Source organism: Lathyrus oleraceus, chromosome 3 (assembly GCF_024323335.1).
Source record: "Lathyrus oleraceus cultivar Zhongwan6 chromosome 3, CAAS_Psat_ZW6_1.0, whole genome shotgun sequence".
Classification (NCBI taxonomy): Eukaryota; Viridiplantae; Streptophyta; class Magnoliopsida; order Fabales; family Fabaceae; genus Lathyrus; species Lathyrus oleraceus.
The window spans coordinates 300,660,210-300,676,429 of record NC_066581.1 but is presented as its reverse complement, the minus strand read 5'-3'; the positions used below and the strand labels follow the sequence as shown (position 1 = coordinate 300,676,429).

Here is a 16,220-nt window from a genome sequence, read left to right as displayed (position 1 = left end):
TAGAGATTTTCTTTGCAAACATCGCAAATATTTTGACCATGAAATTGGAATAAGGAATACTCGGAAATACAGTTTCAGATGTCCTGATCTTAAGGAATTGAGAATGCTAGCATCATTTATGGATGGTCCTAAGGATTTCAGAGACCATTTTGGAAAACTTTTGTTAGTTCTATCTACTGATGTTGAAGATGGCCTTCTTTATACTATGGTTCAGTTCTACGATCCCGTCTACCGATGCTTCACTTTCTCTAATTATCAATTATTGCCTACCATGGAGAGGTATGTTTATTATTTGGGTATAACAGTTTCTGATAGGGTTCCTTTTTGTGGTTTGGAAGGGATTTTGGAGTCTTAAGTTATTGCTGGAGCTATTCACCTGAAGAAATCCGACATAGATACTAATCTCACTATCAAAGGAGGTATCATAGGGTTGACTTCAAATTTTCGGATTGAGAAAGCCTCTTCTTTTGCTAATGTTGATAACATAGTGGCCTTTGAAGCTATTCTTGCCTTACTCATTTATGGTCTGGTCTTGTTTCCCAACATTGACAATTTTGTTGATGTTAATGCTATTAGGATCTTTTTGGTTGGGAATCCTATTCCAACTTTGCTTGGTGACACTTATTTCTCCATTCATCATAGGAACTCTAAGGGAAATGGAGCTATTGTTTGTTGTGCATCTTTGCTGCACAAATGGTTTATTTCGCACTTGCTGCAGTTTCCCGTCTTCAAAGAAAACAAGGGTTGTTTAAGGTGGTTTCAAAGACTTATGTATCTGACTAATGATGACATCACCTGGTATTGTTCTGTTTACAACAATGTCGAGATTAATGATAATTGTGGGGAGTTCTCTAATGTGCCTCTTCTTGGTACACAAGGACGAATCAACGATAATTCGGCTTTGGCAAGACATCAACTTGGGTTTGCTATGAAGGATAAACCTAATCACATTCTGTTCGAATGTTTATTTTTCCAATAAGGGAAAGACACTCAAGGATTGAAGGCTAGGATGGTGCATGCTTGGCACAATATTCATAGGAAAGGAAAAAGTGAGCTTGGATTGAAGAATTGTGTAGCTTTGGAGCCTTACACTAGTTAGGTGAAGAGGAGATCAAAATAATTCAAATGCCTTACACTTATGAGAGACCTATGTCTTTAGTAGTGGTCAAATCACCCAGTATTCATGTCAAAGGCATAAAGGAGTTGAAAGAAACTTTAGATAGGATGAAGTAAGAGAAGCATGCTTAGGAAGACAAGTTTCATGCTTCAAACCTCGAGAAGATAGAATTGCAGAAGCAGTTATAGGAAAAGGATGACATGATAGAGTTTCTTGAGCAACGTGCTATCAAGAGGTCAAGGAACCAAGAGGATTTATTTTCCTCTAACATTTCATCATCTACTCATCTTCCTACTTCCGGTGTGTGGAAAGGCATTGTAGATCAGCTCATGGTGGAGAAGGATGCCATGAAGAGAAACTATGAAAGAGAGATCAAAAGACTTCGCAAGAAGTATCATCTTGGAGTTGGGTCATCATCGATTATGATTCCATAAACCTAACTTCTTTCCTCTTACGTTTTAGGATTGTTGAGATTGTATTTCAGATTGTAATCCTTCCCATTATTAATAAAATGAGATTTTTAGTATTTCAAAATATGTTATTTCCTTTTTGATGTTTTTAGTTTTCTTTATATCTTAAAGTTCCTTGAAAACTTTACATTTGCATTTGCATATCAAGCATCATACTGCATCTTGGTATTTCTTTGTGTAAGTTTGTCAGGTGTCTCATTGCTTCCTTTTCTTGGTCTTCATTCAGACAAGTTGTCTCACAAGCACAACACTTGTGCTAATCAACAGAAGAAGATAGATTGTTTAGAGCAAGAGAATCATGAACTCCGCGAGGAAGTGACTACTTTGAGGGATAGTTTGGAAAGGCTCTCTGCTATGATGGAATCTCTGGTAGCTTCTCAGAATCAACCTCATCCTCCTATTCCTCCTGAGACTCCGATTCAGAGGACTATGATTTCTAAAAACACTTTTGTGCCCATTTCTATGGCTCCGGTCAGTGCCCCACAACACCAAATGCCTTCTGGTTTCCCTTGGGGTATGCCTCCTAACTTTGTGCCTGAAGGATATCAACCAGTTGTTGAAGTTCCCGCTGCTCAACCCGTTATGTCTGTACCATCTCCCATGGTCCATGCTACTCCTTATATGGAAGAATTTATTTTCCATGCTGATCAGAGTGAAAATGTTGGTGTCTATGAAGGGATGGATGAATTTCAATATCAGTTTCAAGCAATGCAAAAAGAAATTCAAGCTCTGACGAGAAAAGAATTGTTTGGAAAGAACGCTCATGATCTTTCCTTAGTTCCTAATGTAAAGATCCCTCATAAGTTCAAAGTTCCAATTTTTGAGAAATAAAAGGGCAACTCTTTCCCTTTGAGTCATTTGGTGATGTATGCTCGCAAGATGCTAGCTCAAATTGATAACCATCAATTGTTGATTCATTACTTTCAAGATATTTTGGTTAGTGTTGCTTTGAAGTGGTACATGGGACTTGATAGCACCTAGATCCGTACTTTCAATGATCTATGATAAGCTTTTGATTATCAATACAAGTATAACATCGACATGGTGCCGGACCGAGATCAACTATGTGCTATGTCCCAAAAGGATAAGTAAACTTTCAAAGAGTATGCGCAAAGATGGCGCGAGATTGCCATACAAGTCAGTCCTCTATTAGAAAATAAAGAGATGACAAAGATTTTCTTGAAGACTTTGAGTCCACTTTATTATGAACGAATGGTCGCAAGTGCTCCCAGTGATTTTACCGAGATGGTCAACATGAGGATGAGACTAGAAAAGGGAATCTGTGAGGGACGATTGAAAGAGAGTGGTTCATCTGAAAATTCCATAAAATATGGGAATGGTTTGTCCAAAAAGAAGAAACATGATATTAATGCTATTCCGCAAGAGAAACGTAGGATATCTCCGAGAAGCAATCAACGTCATCAGCATGTGGCATCAGTTATCTTGATTATTAATCCTGCTCCAGTTGCTCAAGCAACACCAAATTATCAACCATATTTTCAACAACGTATCCATCAACAAAATTATCAGCAGAACCGTGTCCAAAGATAAACACATTTTGATCTAATTCCGATGTCCTATACGAAATTATATCCTGCTTTGATACAAAAGAATTTGGTACGGACTAGGACTCCACCAACTATTCTAAAGGAACTTCCATGGTGGTATAAATTTGATCATCATTGTGCATTCCATCAAGGTGCATTCGGTCATGACATTGAAAACTGGCTTGCTTTGAAAGTTGAGGTGAAAAGGCTAGTGCAAAGTGGTATTTTGTCTTTTGAAGACTCTAGTCCTAATGTGCTAGCCAATTTGTTGCCTAAACATGGTGGTGCAACTGTGAATATGGTTGAGGGGTGTCCTGGAAAGTACCGTGCCTTTGATGTCAATCTGATTAGAAGATCCTTGGTCGAGGTGCATGCAACTTTGTGCGAGTTAAGTTATTATGAGCACGATCATGTTTCTTGTTGTATCTGTTCAAGAAACCCTCAAGGGTGTGTTGTGGTAAAGAGAGATTTCCAAGAGATGCTGGATGAAAATATTATTCAGATTACCAAAGATAGGGATGAAGATGAGCATGGTGTGAATGTCATAGTTCCTCATTTCAATATCCCCGAACCAGTTGTGATTATCTACAATAGTCAAAAGTCTATCGTTTCTCCTTTGGTTATTCATATGACAAGTCCTACACCCTATAAATTTAATAATGTTGTTCCTTACAAATACAATGCTATAATGTTTGAATATGGAAAGGAAATTCTCATCCTTTCCCTTTCTTCTGTTGAGAATATTGTTGATGTAAGCGGTGTAACCCGAAGTGGTTGAATATTTGCTTTTGTGCCCCCTAAAAGAATTGAAGATACTTCGATGGGTAAGCAAGCTCAGGTGGAAACTCTTGTTGTGCAGTCTAGCCAGTCCAGCGGTGTAAACCAGAAATCTGATCATGATGAAGTACTGAAGCTGATTAAGAGAAGCAAATATAATGTGGTTGATCATCTATTGCATACCCCGTCCAAAATATATGTCTTATCTTTGTTGATGAACTCAGAAGCTCAAAAAGAGGCTTTGCAAAAGGTCTTAGAGCAAGCCTATGTAGATCATGATGTAACAATTGGCCAGTTCAATTGCACTATGGCCAACATTACTGCGTGTAACAACCTGAGATTTAGTGTTAAAGAATTTCCTGAACAAGGGAGGAACCACAATTTGGCTTTTCATATTTCCATGAATTTCCAAGAAGATGCTATGTCCAATGTCTGGTTGACACTAGCTCTTCTCTGAATTTTATGCCAAAGTCTACTATGTCCAAGCTCCCTTATAGAGATGCTCCGATGAGGTTTAGTGGGGTTGTTTTGAAAGCCTTTGATGGCTCGAGGAAAACTGTGATTAGAGAAGTTGATCTCCCGTTGAAGATATGTCCGTGCTCATTTCATATTACATTTTAAGTGATGGACATTCATCCACCTATAGTTGTCTCCTAGGTCGTCCATGAATTCACGAAGTTGGGGCAGTGACGTCAACCCTCCATTAGAAGTTAAAATTTGTGAAAAATGAAAAGTTAGTGATTGTGGATGGAGAATAGGCCATGTTGGTAAGTTGTCTCTCTTCATTCTCGTACATTGATGCTGACGAAGTTGTTGGAACTTTGTTCCAAGCTCTTTATGTCGTTGATAATGTTGTTAAGAAGAATGGGTCATTCATGACTTCTTTGAAAGATGCCCAACAAGTTGTGGAGAATGGTCAATCTATTAGATGGGGTCAAGTTGTTGAACTTGCTAAAAACTAAAACAGAGCTGGTTTAGGCTTCTCATCTGGTTTAGGCTTCTCGTCTGGTTCAAGAAGTTTTTCACAGTGCTGCCTTCATCCATTCCGAAGAACAATATGATGCTGCAATCCTTGAAGATGATCAAGAACAAGAAGCGCCAAACTTTGTGATGAACGGATTGATGTGCCATAATTGGAATGTTGTTGAAGTTCCCTATATTGTTCACTTGTCAAAGTAATATGATTTTGTTATTTTAAAAAATCCTTTCACTATGCCCAAGGTGAAAGCGAATGTATGTGGGCTTTGTTTCAAGTTTTATCATCATTAACAAAATTTTATTTTGTTTATCCATATTATGTTTTCTCTTTTTGTTTTTTCTGAAAAATAGAAACAAAAAAACCAAGATAATAATGACTTTTTATATTTGCGTCATACTTGTGCGGTTATTTGTTCATATTCTAAAATCAAGCATAAAATCATTGTGCAGATTAATTGTTAAACCCATTGAAAACAATGACTTTATCCCCTCTCTCAACTTTGAATTCCCTGTGTTTGAAACGGAAGAAGAGGATGTTTAAGAGATACCTGATGAGAATTCCCGTTTGCTTGAGCATGAGGAAAAGACCATCCAACCTCATAAAGAGCCATTGGAAGTGATTAATTTGGGTTCTGAAAAGAACAGGAGAGAAGTCAATATTGGGGTACTACTTTGTCCAGATGCTAATAAGAGGATGGTAGATCTTCTTAGAGAATATATGGATGTGTTTGCCTTGTCTTATTAAGATATGCCAGGTCTTCATACTGATATTGTGAAGAATAGATTACCATTGAAGCCAGAATGTTCGCCAGTTAAACAGAAGTTGAGAAAAACTCTCCTGATGTGGCTGCTAAGATCAAAAAGGAGGTTTAGAAGCACATTGATTCTAGTTTCATTGTTACTTCTGAGTATCCTCAATGGGTGGCCAACATTGTGCTTGTTCCAAAGAAGGATGGCAAAGTTCAGATGTGTGTTGATTATACAGATTTGAACAAACCTATCCCAAAGAATGATTTTCCTTTCCCACACATTGACATGTTGGTAGATAATACAACTAAGTTCAATGTTTTCACCTTTATGGATGGTTTCACTGGTTATAATCAGATCAAGATGGCACCCGATGACATGGAAAATACAACATTTATTACACCCTAGGGAATATTCTACTATAGAGTGATGCCTTTTGGTTTAAAGAATGCTGGTGCAATGTACCAGAGAGCCATGACTATTCTTTTCCATGACATGGTGCACAAAGAGATAGAGGTCTGTGTCGATGATATGATTGCTAAGTAGAAGACTGAAGGAGATCATGTTGAGTATTTGTTGAAGTTGTTTCAGCGTTTGAGAAAGTTTAAACCCCGCTTGAATCCTAATAAGTGTACTTTTGGTGTCCGGTCAAGAAAGTTGCTAGGCTTCATTGTTAGCCAGAAGGGTATTGAGGTAGATCCTGATAAAGTCAGAGCTATTCAAGAGATGCCTACACCAAAGGCAGAAAAGAAAGTCAAAGGACTCCTCGGGCGTCTGAATTACATCTCCAGGTTTATATCTCACATGACTGCCACATATGAGCCAATCTTCAAGCTTCTCTGTAAAGATCAAGGCTATGCTTGGATAAAAGACTATCATAAAGCTTTTGACAACATCAAGGATTATCTGCTCAAACCTCCTATCTTGTCTCCTCTAGTGGAAGGAAGACCATTGATCATGTATTTAACCGTGTTAGAAGAGTCCATGGGTTGTGTACTTGGACAACAAGACGAAACTGGTAGAAAGGAGCATGCCATCTACTATCTGAGCAAGAAGTTTACAGACTGTGAGTCTCGGCACTCCATGCTTGAGAAGACTTGTTGTGCTTTAGCCTGGGCTGCCAAACGTTTACACCAGTATATGATTAATCATACCACTTGGTTGATATCCAAAATGGATCCAATCAAGTATATTTTTGAAAATCCTATTTTGACTAGGAGGATTGCTTGTTGTCAGATGCTATTATCTGAATATGATATTGAGTACCGTACTACTAAGGCGATTAAAGGAAGTATTCTTGAAAATCATTTGGCTCATCAGCTAATTGATGATTATCAATCCATCAGGTTTGACTTCCATGATGAAGATGTTATGTACTTAAAAGCTAAAGATTGTGATGAACCATTGCCTGAAGCAGGACCAGAGCCTGGACCCCTGTTGGGTTTAGTGTTTGATGGAGCTGTTAATGCTTATGGTAATGGAATTGGGGCGATCATCATTACTCATCAAGGTTCTCATATCCCTTTCACTACAATATTGATGTTTGATTGTACGAACAACATGGAAGAATATGAATCTTGTATCATGGGTCTTGAAGAGGTCATTGATTTAAGAATTAATATTCTTGATGTATATGGAGATTTAGCCTTGGTGGTTAATCAGATTAAAGGAGAACCAGAGACTCGTCATCCTGGCTTGGTTCCTTACAAAAATTATGCAAAGAGGTTATTGAATTTCTTCAAGAAAGTTTAGTTTCATAATATACCTCGTGAAAAGAATCAGATGGCGGATGCTTTGGCTACTTTGTCTTATATGTATAAAGTAAATTATTGTAATGACATGCCTTATATCAGAATTATGCACCTTGATAGGACTGCTCATGTGTTTGCAGCAGAAGAAGTCACAAATGATAAGCCTTGGTATCATGATATCAAGTGTTTCCTTCAAAGTCATGAATACCCGCTTGGAGCATCCATAAAAGATAAGAAGACTTTCAGAAGACTGGCTGGCAATTTCTTTCTGAATTAAGATGTGTTGTACAAGAGAAACTTTGACATGTTTTTTCTCATATGCGTGGATAGACATGAAGCAGACATGTTAATGTAAGAAGTTCATGAAGGATCCTTTGGTACTCATGCCAATGGACATGCAATGGCTAAAATGATGTTAAAGGCAGGTTACTATTGGATGACAATGGAATTTAATTGTTGTAAATATGTGAAGAAGTGCCATAAATGTCAGACTTATGCTGATAAGATTCATGTGCCTCTGACTCTTCTCAATATTAATTCATCCCCATGACCTTTCTCTATATGGGGAATCAAAAAGATTGGGATGATTGAAACCAAGGCTTTAAACGAACATCTTTTCATTCTGGTGGCTATTGATTACTTCACCAAATGGGTTGAAGCGGCATCTTATGCTAATGTGACCAAGAAGGTTATGGTCAGATTTATCAAGAATCAGATTATTTGTCGATATGGTGTTCCAAGTAAGATCATCACTGATAATGGGTCGAACATGAATAATAAGATGATGAAAGAGCTTCGTAACGAAGAAGTTTATGTTTGCTTAACATAGCGCTAAATTTATCTCGAAAGTAAGTCATTTTCATAAGTGAGATTGTAAGTCTCCTACTCCCCATGATATTGTGTGAAAAATATTGTTTCCTTTCCACCTAAGAGAACTAATGAAAAATATTGTTTCCTTTCCACCTAAGAGAGTTAGTGGCATACATGTTGATTTCATCCAAGTTGGAGGCCTTCTCATGGTGATATAGAGGTCCATATGTTCATACTTGTGGGTGAGGAATAGTTGAGTGTTCTCCTAAAAATGAGAAGTTATCTTTCCATTTTTGATTACTAACACCACTTACTAACATATCATTGTATTGACTTTACTTTAATTTCATTTCTCTTATGCTCTTTATTTTTTTCTATTTACTTTATACTTTTTATTTTAGCATCTCATATCATATTTTCTATTTGTCCACTTGGACCTTTGTTTATGTTTATGCTCTTTTTCTTCCTTTGTCCATTTGGACTTCTTTTTCTTTGAAAGACATTAATAAAGAAAAAAAACCCTAAAAATTGGTTCTCTTAATTCATGGGTTTGAGGTTACTATAATTGGCATTGTTGTGGAGTTATGGACTTAGAACTAGGACCTTGACCCTTGCTTTGGGAGTTTGTGATTTGAGACCTTGGGATTCATCTGGTACCTTTAACTTTGGGCTTAAATTCCAAAGGAGAAGTAACTCGACACAAGGCAAGACTTGTGGCGAAAGGATTTCTTCAGAAAGAATAAATCGACATCGACTAGGCTTTTGCACATGTTGCTAGGATCGAAATAATCAGGTTGGTTCTTGGTCTAGAAAACATGAACAACTAGCATATGTGTCAGATGGATGTGAAATTTGAATTTTGAATGGCCCCTTAAATGAAGAAGTTTATGTTGCACAACCAGCTGGGTTTGTGAAACAAGGTAAATAAACCAAAGTATATTGGATGCATAAAGCTCTGTATGGACTTAAGCAAGCTCCAAGAGCTTGGAATAAGAAGATATATATCTTTCTAAGGGAGAAGGAATTTGTGAAGTTCAAAAATGAGCATGGAGTATATGTAAGAAGAAGAAATAATGAATTGCTTATACTATGTCTCTATATCGATGACTTGTTAATAACATATAGTTGCAAGAAAGAGATCGAAGAATTAAAATGTGATTTTAGCATGGAATCCAAAATGTATGATTTGGGCTACATTTCATACTTCCTTGACATCAAATTCTAAAGAGGAAGTAGAGGATTGATGATGCATCAAAGAAGATATGCAAGCAATATACTCAAGAGATTTTAGATGGAAGACTGCAATGAAATTTCAACACCTGTTGAACCAAGACTGCAATTCTCGAAATACTCTGAATAAGATGATGTCGACCTAACATAGTACATAAGACTTACTGGATTATTAAGATACCTTTGTCACACAATGCCTTATCTATCATATATTGTAGGTATGATGAGTAGATTTGTGCAGAAGCCAAATGTATCATGTCTAGCAGCGACAGAGAGGATACGATACTAAGGTATCTAAAAGGAACTCTCGACTATGGTATTTCATTTCCTGCAGCTGATGAATGAATAAAATGAAAACTAGTGGTGTAGTGATACTGAGGATAGAAAATCCACAACTGGTTATATGTTTATGCTAGGTGGTGCACCAGTTGCATGAAACTCAAGAAAAGAACCAGTAGTGGCATAGTCTTTGTGTGAAGCAGAATACATAGTTGCTTCTTTGTGTGCATGTCAAGCAACGTGGATGGTCAATTTAGTCGAAGAAATTACATCGAAAAACATAGAGTAATTACCATGAAGATCGACAACATGTCTGCTATCAATCTGACGAAGAATCTGATAACACATGAAAGAAGTAAGCACATCGAAATGAGGTTCTATTATCTTCGAGAGCAAGTGGAAAAAGCGAAGCTGAACTTGGAACACAACAGAATTGAGAATCTGATTGCAGACATCATGACGAAAGGAGTCAAACCGAAGGTGTTCAAGAAATTAATATCTATGATGAATATAGATAACTTAGACACAATAAATTAGGTGGTGTGTTGAGAATGAAATTCCTTTTGTCGAGGCATGTTGCTCTACATAAGCAAAGAGTTGTCAAAATGCTTTGTGTGTTGAATTGGTATAACTGTCGAAATATAAGAGAAGTGTATCTCGACAGAAATTTAGACATAACTTTGTTTGTTTGTTTTAGTTGAGTTAGTTAGGTTAGTTGGAGATTGTTTAGTATGCAAGTAATTTCAATCTATAAATAGGGAGGTATCCTATCATTGTAAGAAGTGAATAACATTGCAGTTTACAAAATAAAAGAGCAGAGAAATTTCTCTGCATAATTCACAACTCTTCTTCTTCCCTTTTTTGTTGAAACCCTAATTTTTTTCATCCCCGATTCATTTTTTCTTTTTCTTCTTCAATAATCATTGTGCAGCAGAATTATCTTGCAACCAAGGTTGGTTGATTCACTCAAGTGAAGAGTGAAAAACAAGAGGAATAATCAATTAAAAAGAATAATTTTTATTCATCAAGATTGATTCAGAAATCTCCATATATTTAGTGAAATTCTTGATAAAAAATTTGACGAAATTCCAACAATATGTACCATATTGTTAGATGTAATTTTAAAATAGTTCATGTAATGCATTTTTAATAAGTGATTTTCTAAAAAAAAATAAAAAATCCAGTTACATAATACCCAATCCATTATAATTTAAATAGCTTCTAATTTTTTTCTTTTTTTCTTTTTTTCTTTTGCTTTTCTAAGTTCCCCTCAATTAAAAAAAATCTATTTCCTATTAAATATATTTTTTAATGATAATAACAATGCTACTAATTAATAAACTCATTATAAATGCATGTCATTGCTCTCTGTCCCTCATTTGCAAATTGCTAATGTTATTTACATTTTTTACCATTAAGAATCAAATCTTACCTTTAAGTTCTTCATCCTCCATCCATGGCACTCTCTAGCACCTTTTGCAACTTCAACATTACTCACACCATCAAACACAACATTACTACTTCATGTTTTCCTCATAAACAAAAAGATGTCAAAACTCCCCAAATCAAACGAAGGTTTTCACGAATCTCTATTTGTCACATCCTCATGAATAATATTAATTAATTATTTCATGCAAATATTCATGTTCTCTTATTATATTTTTCTTCTTCTATCTTAAGAGAGCTCATACTAAGGAGTGGAGAGTTAGCAACCATTGCTGCATTCTTCAACTTGAGGTACGTCACAAATATCCCATAACTGATGATAATTTAATCTTATTGTATAGTACTAAAATGTTTTTGTTTATTTTATATCAGAAATAAATATAAATATATTACTAGTTTAATTTATTTATTTATTTTTGGTGCAGTGGTAAAAAACCAGAATATCTTGGAGTACAAAATAATCCACCATCACTGGCTCTGTGTCCATTAACTAAGAACTGCATATCAACATCTGAAGATGCTACTAATCTTGATCATTATGCTCCTCCTTGGTAATTATCCTAAATTTGCTAAATTTTGTTATTGAAAATTTAATTTTCAGATTACTTAGAGTAATTAATGTGGGTTTGAATCGCTAGTTAATGTTTTGAATCTTAATTAACCACGTGAAATTAAAGTAGTGCAATGTTTAATACGTTGGGTATTGAGCCAGTGACTACTAGGGATATAAATGTTCTCTCGTGATTTTTTTGTATCCCTATAAAAACTTTTGTACTACTATTTCTGGATTTTTCTTTATTGTTTTTGACTGAGTATTTAATTCTTTGTTTAGTTTTATGTACAAAATTCAATTTAATAAATAAGTTTTCGATTTCCCTGCAACTAAATTCAACGGTAGTCATAAACACAAATATTTGGTCCATGAATCATTCATTATAATCGGACCATGAGTACTAGTACTACTAGATAAATTGCCGGTGGACCTTTGTTTTTTTTAATATTGTTAAAACGTATGAGAAAATAATAATTCTTCAAATATTTAGTTGATAAATTATATATAGAGAGAGATACTCTCTCTCTCTCTCTCTCTCTCTCTCTCTCTCTCTCTCTCTCTCTCCTCTCTCTCTCTCTCTCTCTCTCTCTCTTCTCTCTCTCCTCTCTCTCTCTCTCGCTCTCTCTCTCTCGCTCTCTCTCTCTCTCTCTCTCTCTCCTCTCTCTCTCTCTCTCTCTCTCTCTCTCTCTCTCTCTCTCTCTCTCTCTCTCTCTCTCTCTCTCTCTCTCTCTCTATATATATATATATATATATATATATATATATATATATATATATATATATATATATAATATATATTAAATTTTATACAATTTTCAATAATTTTTTTATTAAATACTCTAATTAACATTTCAGACATGCTCAAATTAATATTTTTTTTATTTTACATTTATGATAATGAAAATATATCAATAATTAATAATAATTTGAAAAAATGAAATTATTTTGATTTATTTTTTTCTTAATCTATATGGTATTGTAAAATGAAGAAAATGTATCTTATTAATAAAAATATTCCTATTTTCTTTTCAACGCTCTCACTTTAACAATTACTACTTTTTTTTATTATAAGAAATTTATTTAAATACTACCACTTTGTTTGTGATGTATTTCCTTAAATTTCAAACGATAAAATGCGTTTTGTATTAGTATACTACATTTTTAAACTGTGAATTTATTTATTTTAAATAAAAATTCTTAAGTTATATAATTCTACAGGAAGTATAATTCCGAAGGTAGAGAAGATGGTATAACCAGAGAAGAAGCAATAGAGGAACTGATAGATGCGGTAATTTTTACTCTTATTTCATATTTTATAATTTGTTTGCAAAATTATTGTTTCCCATGAAATTTCAAATTATATATTGAAGTTTAACAAAAACTATTTATATTTTTGATTTTCCAGATAGAAACAACAATACCACCAGAAAATTTTACACCGAGGATAGTTGACAGGACAGAAGATTATCTTAGAGTGGAATACAAAAGTCCAATCTTGGGGGTATGATTGCAATTTTACTCTTCACCACAATGAATATTTTTTTTCTCTAGACCAAATTGAAATAATCACTAATAATTCACATAATCGTGAGTATTAGATTTGAATATAGACTTTTACCTTTGCTTTGTTTTGTAATGTTGGAACAGTTAGTGGATGATGTGGAGTTCTGGTTTCCACAAGACAAGGACTCAATTGTTGAGTATCGATCAGCATCAAGGGTGGGAATTTTTGATTTTGATACCAATAGAAGAAGAATTAAGGTACAATTTTCTTTACTATAGGAAAAAGTACCTATTTTGATTTCATGCTAATTAACATTAAAATATGTTTTATAATATGAATTGTTTTATCTTTATCGAATAATCGAGAGTTATGACAATGTGACAGGCGTTGCGACTAGAGTTGGAAAATAGAGGATGGACATCTCTAGACTCAATGGCTACATGAAATTGTTTCACATTATTTGCTTCCCCAGATTCAAGATGAGGATCTTCTTTTAATTATAATCATGATTGTGCAACTTATTTGATTAAGTTCTTGGGGTGGAATTTCTTTTATCATGAATTTGAAATAAATAAAATTAAACCATATTTTATGACGAGTTTGGAAATTTATTGAAAAAATAGTCTAGTCATACCATCAACAAATCCGGGCGAACTTTAAAAAAAAAAAACAAATCCGTATGTAAAATCATATACTCCGTCCAAAATTATAAAATATTTGGATATTTTATATAAATTAAAATTTTAATGTTATATAAAAAAATTATATATGATTTTACAATAATGTCTTTGATTTATAACAAGAAAAAAAGAAATTTAAAAAGTTAAAAGAAAGAATAATAATCAATACTAAAGGATATTAGAAAAAATTATTAGTGTTAAATTAATATAAAATAATCTATTATTTAGCACAAATATTTTTAACAAAGCACTTTAAAATTTTGAAAAGAAGAAGTACAAATAATTTGCATCCAACATCATAAACATATATATAACATTTCAAAAGTGTTTACCTTAAACAAGTCACATAATCAATCCAATCAAGATGAACACAATGCCATCGTTAGGGATGACCATGGATAAAATTTGGGTATGGTACTATACTACCCGTCCTCATAACTGCAATTCGAAAAAAATTCTATCCGAGTCTGGTTTGGTCAGAAAATTTAACGCAACAGAATAATAGAGATGCAGAATATGGTTTCACTAAATTGTATTAAAGAGGTTACAACTAAGAAGAAATCTCTCTGCTATATTCAGCAAATATGGCTAACATGCCGTTTGAAGGAATTATAGGAAAGGACAGAAGGAAAAGATAATGGTGAGTACTACTCCACCAACAGAATTACAAGGGAGAGAGAGATTTAATTACCAAATTTTCCACCCCACTACTCTCTTTGTTGTTCCCTTTTATGCTCACTCAATCAGAATATTTTCTGTTTTCCTTTCTCTCTCGTACGCTTCTCCTTATTTGCACCAAAGGTGGATCAATTGCCACCTGTCCATTAGTGTGATTTGCCTCTAATTCTATTATTTTGTCCTTTGTGCCCTTTGTATACGTGCGTTTTCGACGCCATGAGATTTGGTGTACAGAATGACTTTTTCGACATATGATAACATGGGATAAAACGATTTGGTTGATAAGTGTGGTCGATACTTCGACAAAATGGAAGCTTTGATATTTCGACATGATATTTGCAGCTAGAAGAGTACTTTGACAAGACATGGAAGACATTGCAGTATATCGATAATTCGACAAAAAAGGCCTGAAGGAAGACGTCGTTTCGACTTAAAGTGTAAATTTGAATTTAAAAAGTTGTAACATTTGGCAGAGGACGCGTGGAAGCATCTGGCGAAAGGAAGAAAGCCATGTGTCACAGTTTTAGGACTTGGTCGTTAGTAACAGTTATGTTATTTGTTTATAAATAGGGTAGTTGTTATCGAAAAAAGTGTGTGAAGAATTACTTGTACAAAATTCCTGAAAACGCTCAAAGTACCCGTGTGAGAGAAAAGAGTCATATTTGGAAAATGTATGTGTAAACAAACACCAATTCCTTCAAAGTTTATTTTATAAAGTTTAAAGTTCTTTACAAATCTCTTTTATGTTTTCCAGTCATTTATCTTTCTGCACTTTCTCCTTTTCGACACTTTACATTTTGTTAGTTATTTTCCGCCATTTACTTTATCTTGTAAAATTTACATCAACTTAACGTTTTAATCAACATATTTCAACGTAAAACACTTAGAGAACAAAAATGAAATATATGAAAGTGATTCTAGACATCTTCAAGACCATCTAGATCTGCACATGTCCTAGGATTTGTGTGGTTGATCCTGCAAGTAACCCAATTCTACAAGTTTTGGTAAACCAGAGGTTGTTCGCCAAAATTCACAGCGAACACCCTCATGATTAATCTCAATCATAACAGAGTCCATATCCATTTGGGTACTAATATTGACATCCGTGCCTGTATCCTATGAGTATGTAAGTGTCTGTACCCGTACCTATTATCCGTATTTCTAATAAAAATAAATATGTCAAGTATAAATTATTATATTATTTTAAGTTTTTAAGAATATTAAAAAAAATTAAAAAATTTACCGTTGAATTATGAAATAAATGATCACTTATATTAAATATGTAGTAGTTTAAAATTGATGTATTTTTAAAAATTGATACACATTTACTTTTATATAATAATATAAATTAAAATATATATATTATATGGGTATGTGGCGGGTTGGGTACGAAGGTGCCCATACCCACACACATCCCCGCTTATTTAAGTGGCTAATTATCCGAGGTCATGCCCGTATCCATATATGCGGATTTTTACTCTACCCGTTCTGGATATTTTTATGGGTATCCACTAGGGATGAGTCAAATTGTCATCCCTAGCCATCACCTTACTCAATCAATTCCTTGGAGAAAATGCTATATATAATATCTTAATTTTTTATGAATAACTAATAATAAATATGTGTGTTTGCACTAGTTCCTGTCTGGATTCA

General features: G+C 34.3%; 1 protein-coding gene across 1 annotated transcript; it reads left to right on the top strand.

Moving 5' to 3' along the window:
- The first annotated feature begins 11,106 nt into the window (after positions 1-11,106).
- Positions 11,107-13,807, top strand: LOC127129188 (uncharacterized). The gene is made up of 7 exons (XM_051058466.1): positions 11,107-11,281; positions 11,387-11,443; positions 11,578-11,703; positions 12,924-12,993; positions 13,111-13,206; positions 13,353-13,466; positions 13,594-13,807. Exons 1-7 carry the CDS (start codon positions 11,163-11,165, stop codon positions 13,651-13,653), a joined length of 642 nt encoding a protein of 213 aa, XP_050914423.1. The 5' UTR covers positions 11,107-11,162; the 3' UTR covers positions 13,654-13,807.
- The last annotated feature ends 2,413 nt before the right edge of the window (positions 13,808-16,220 follow it).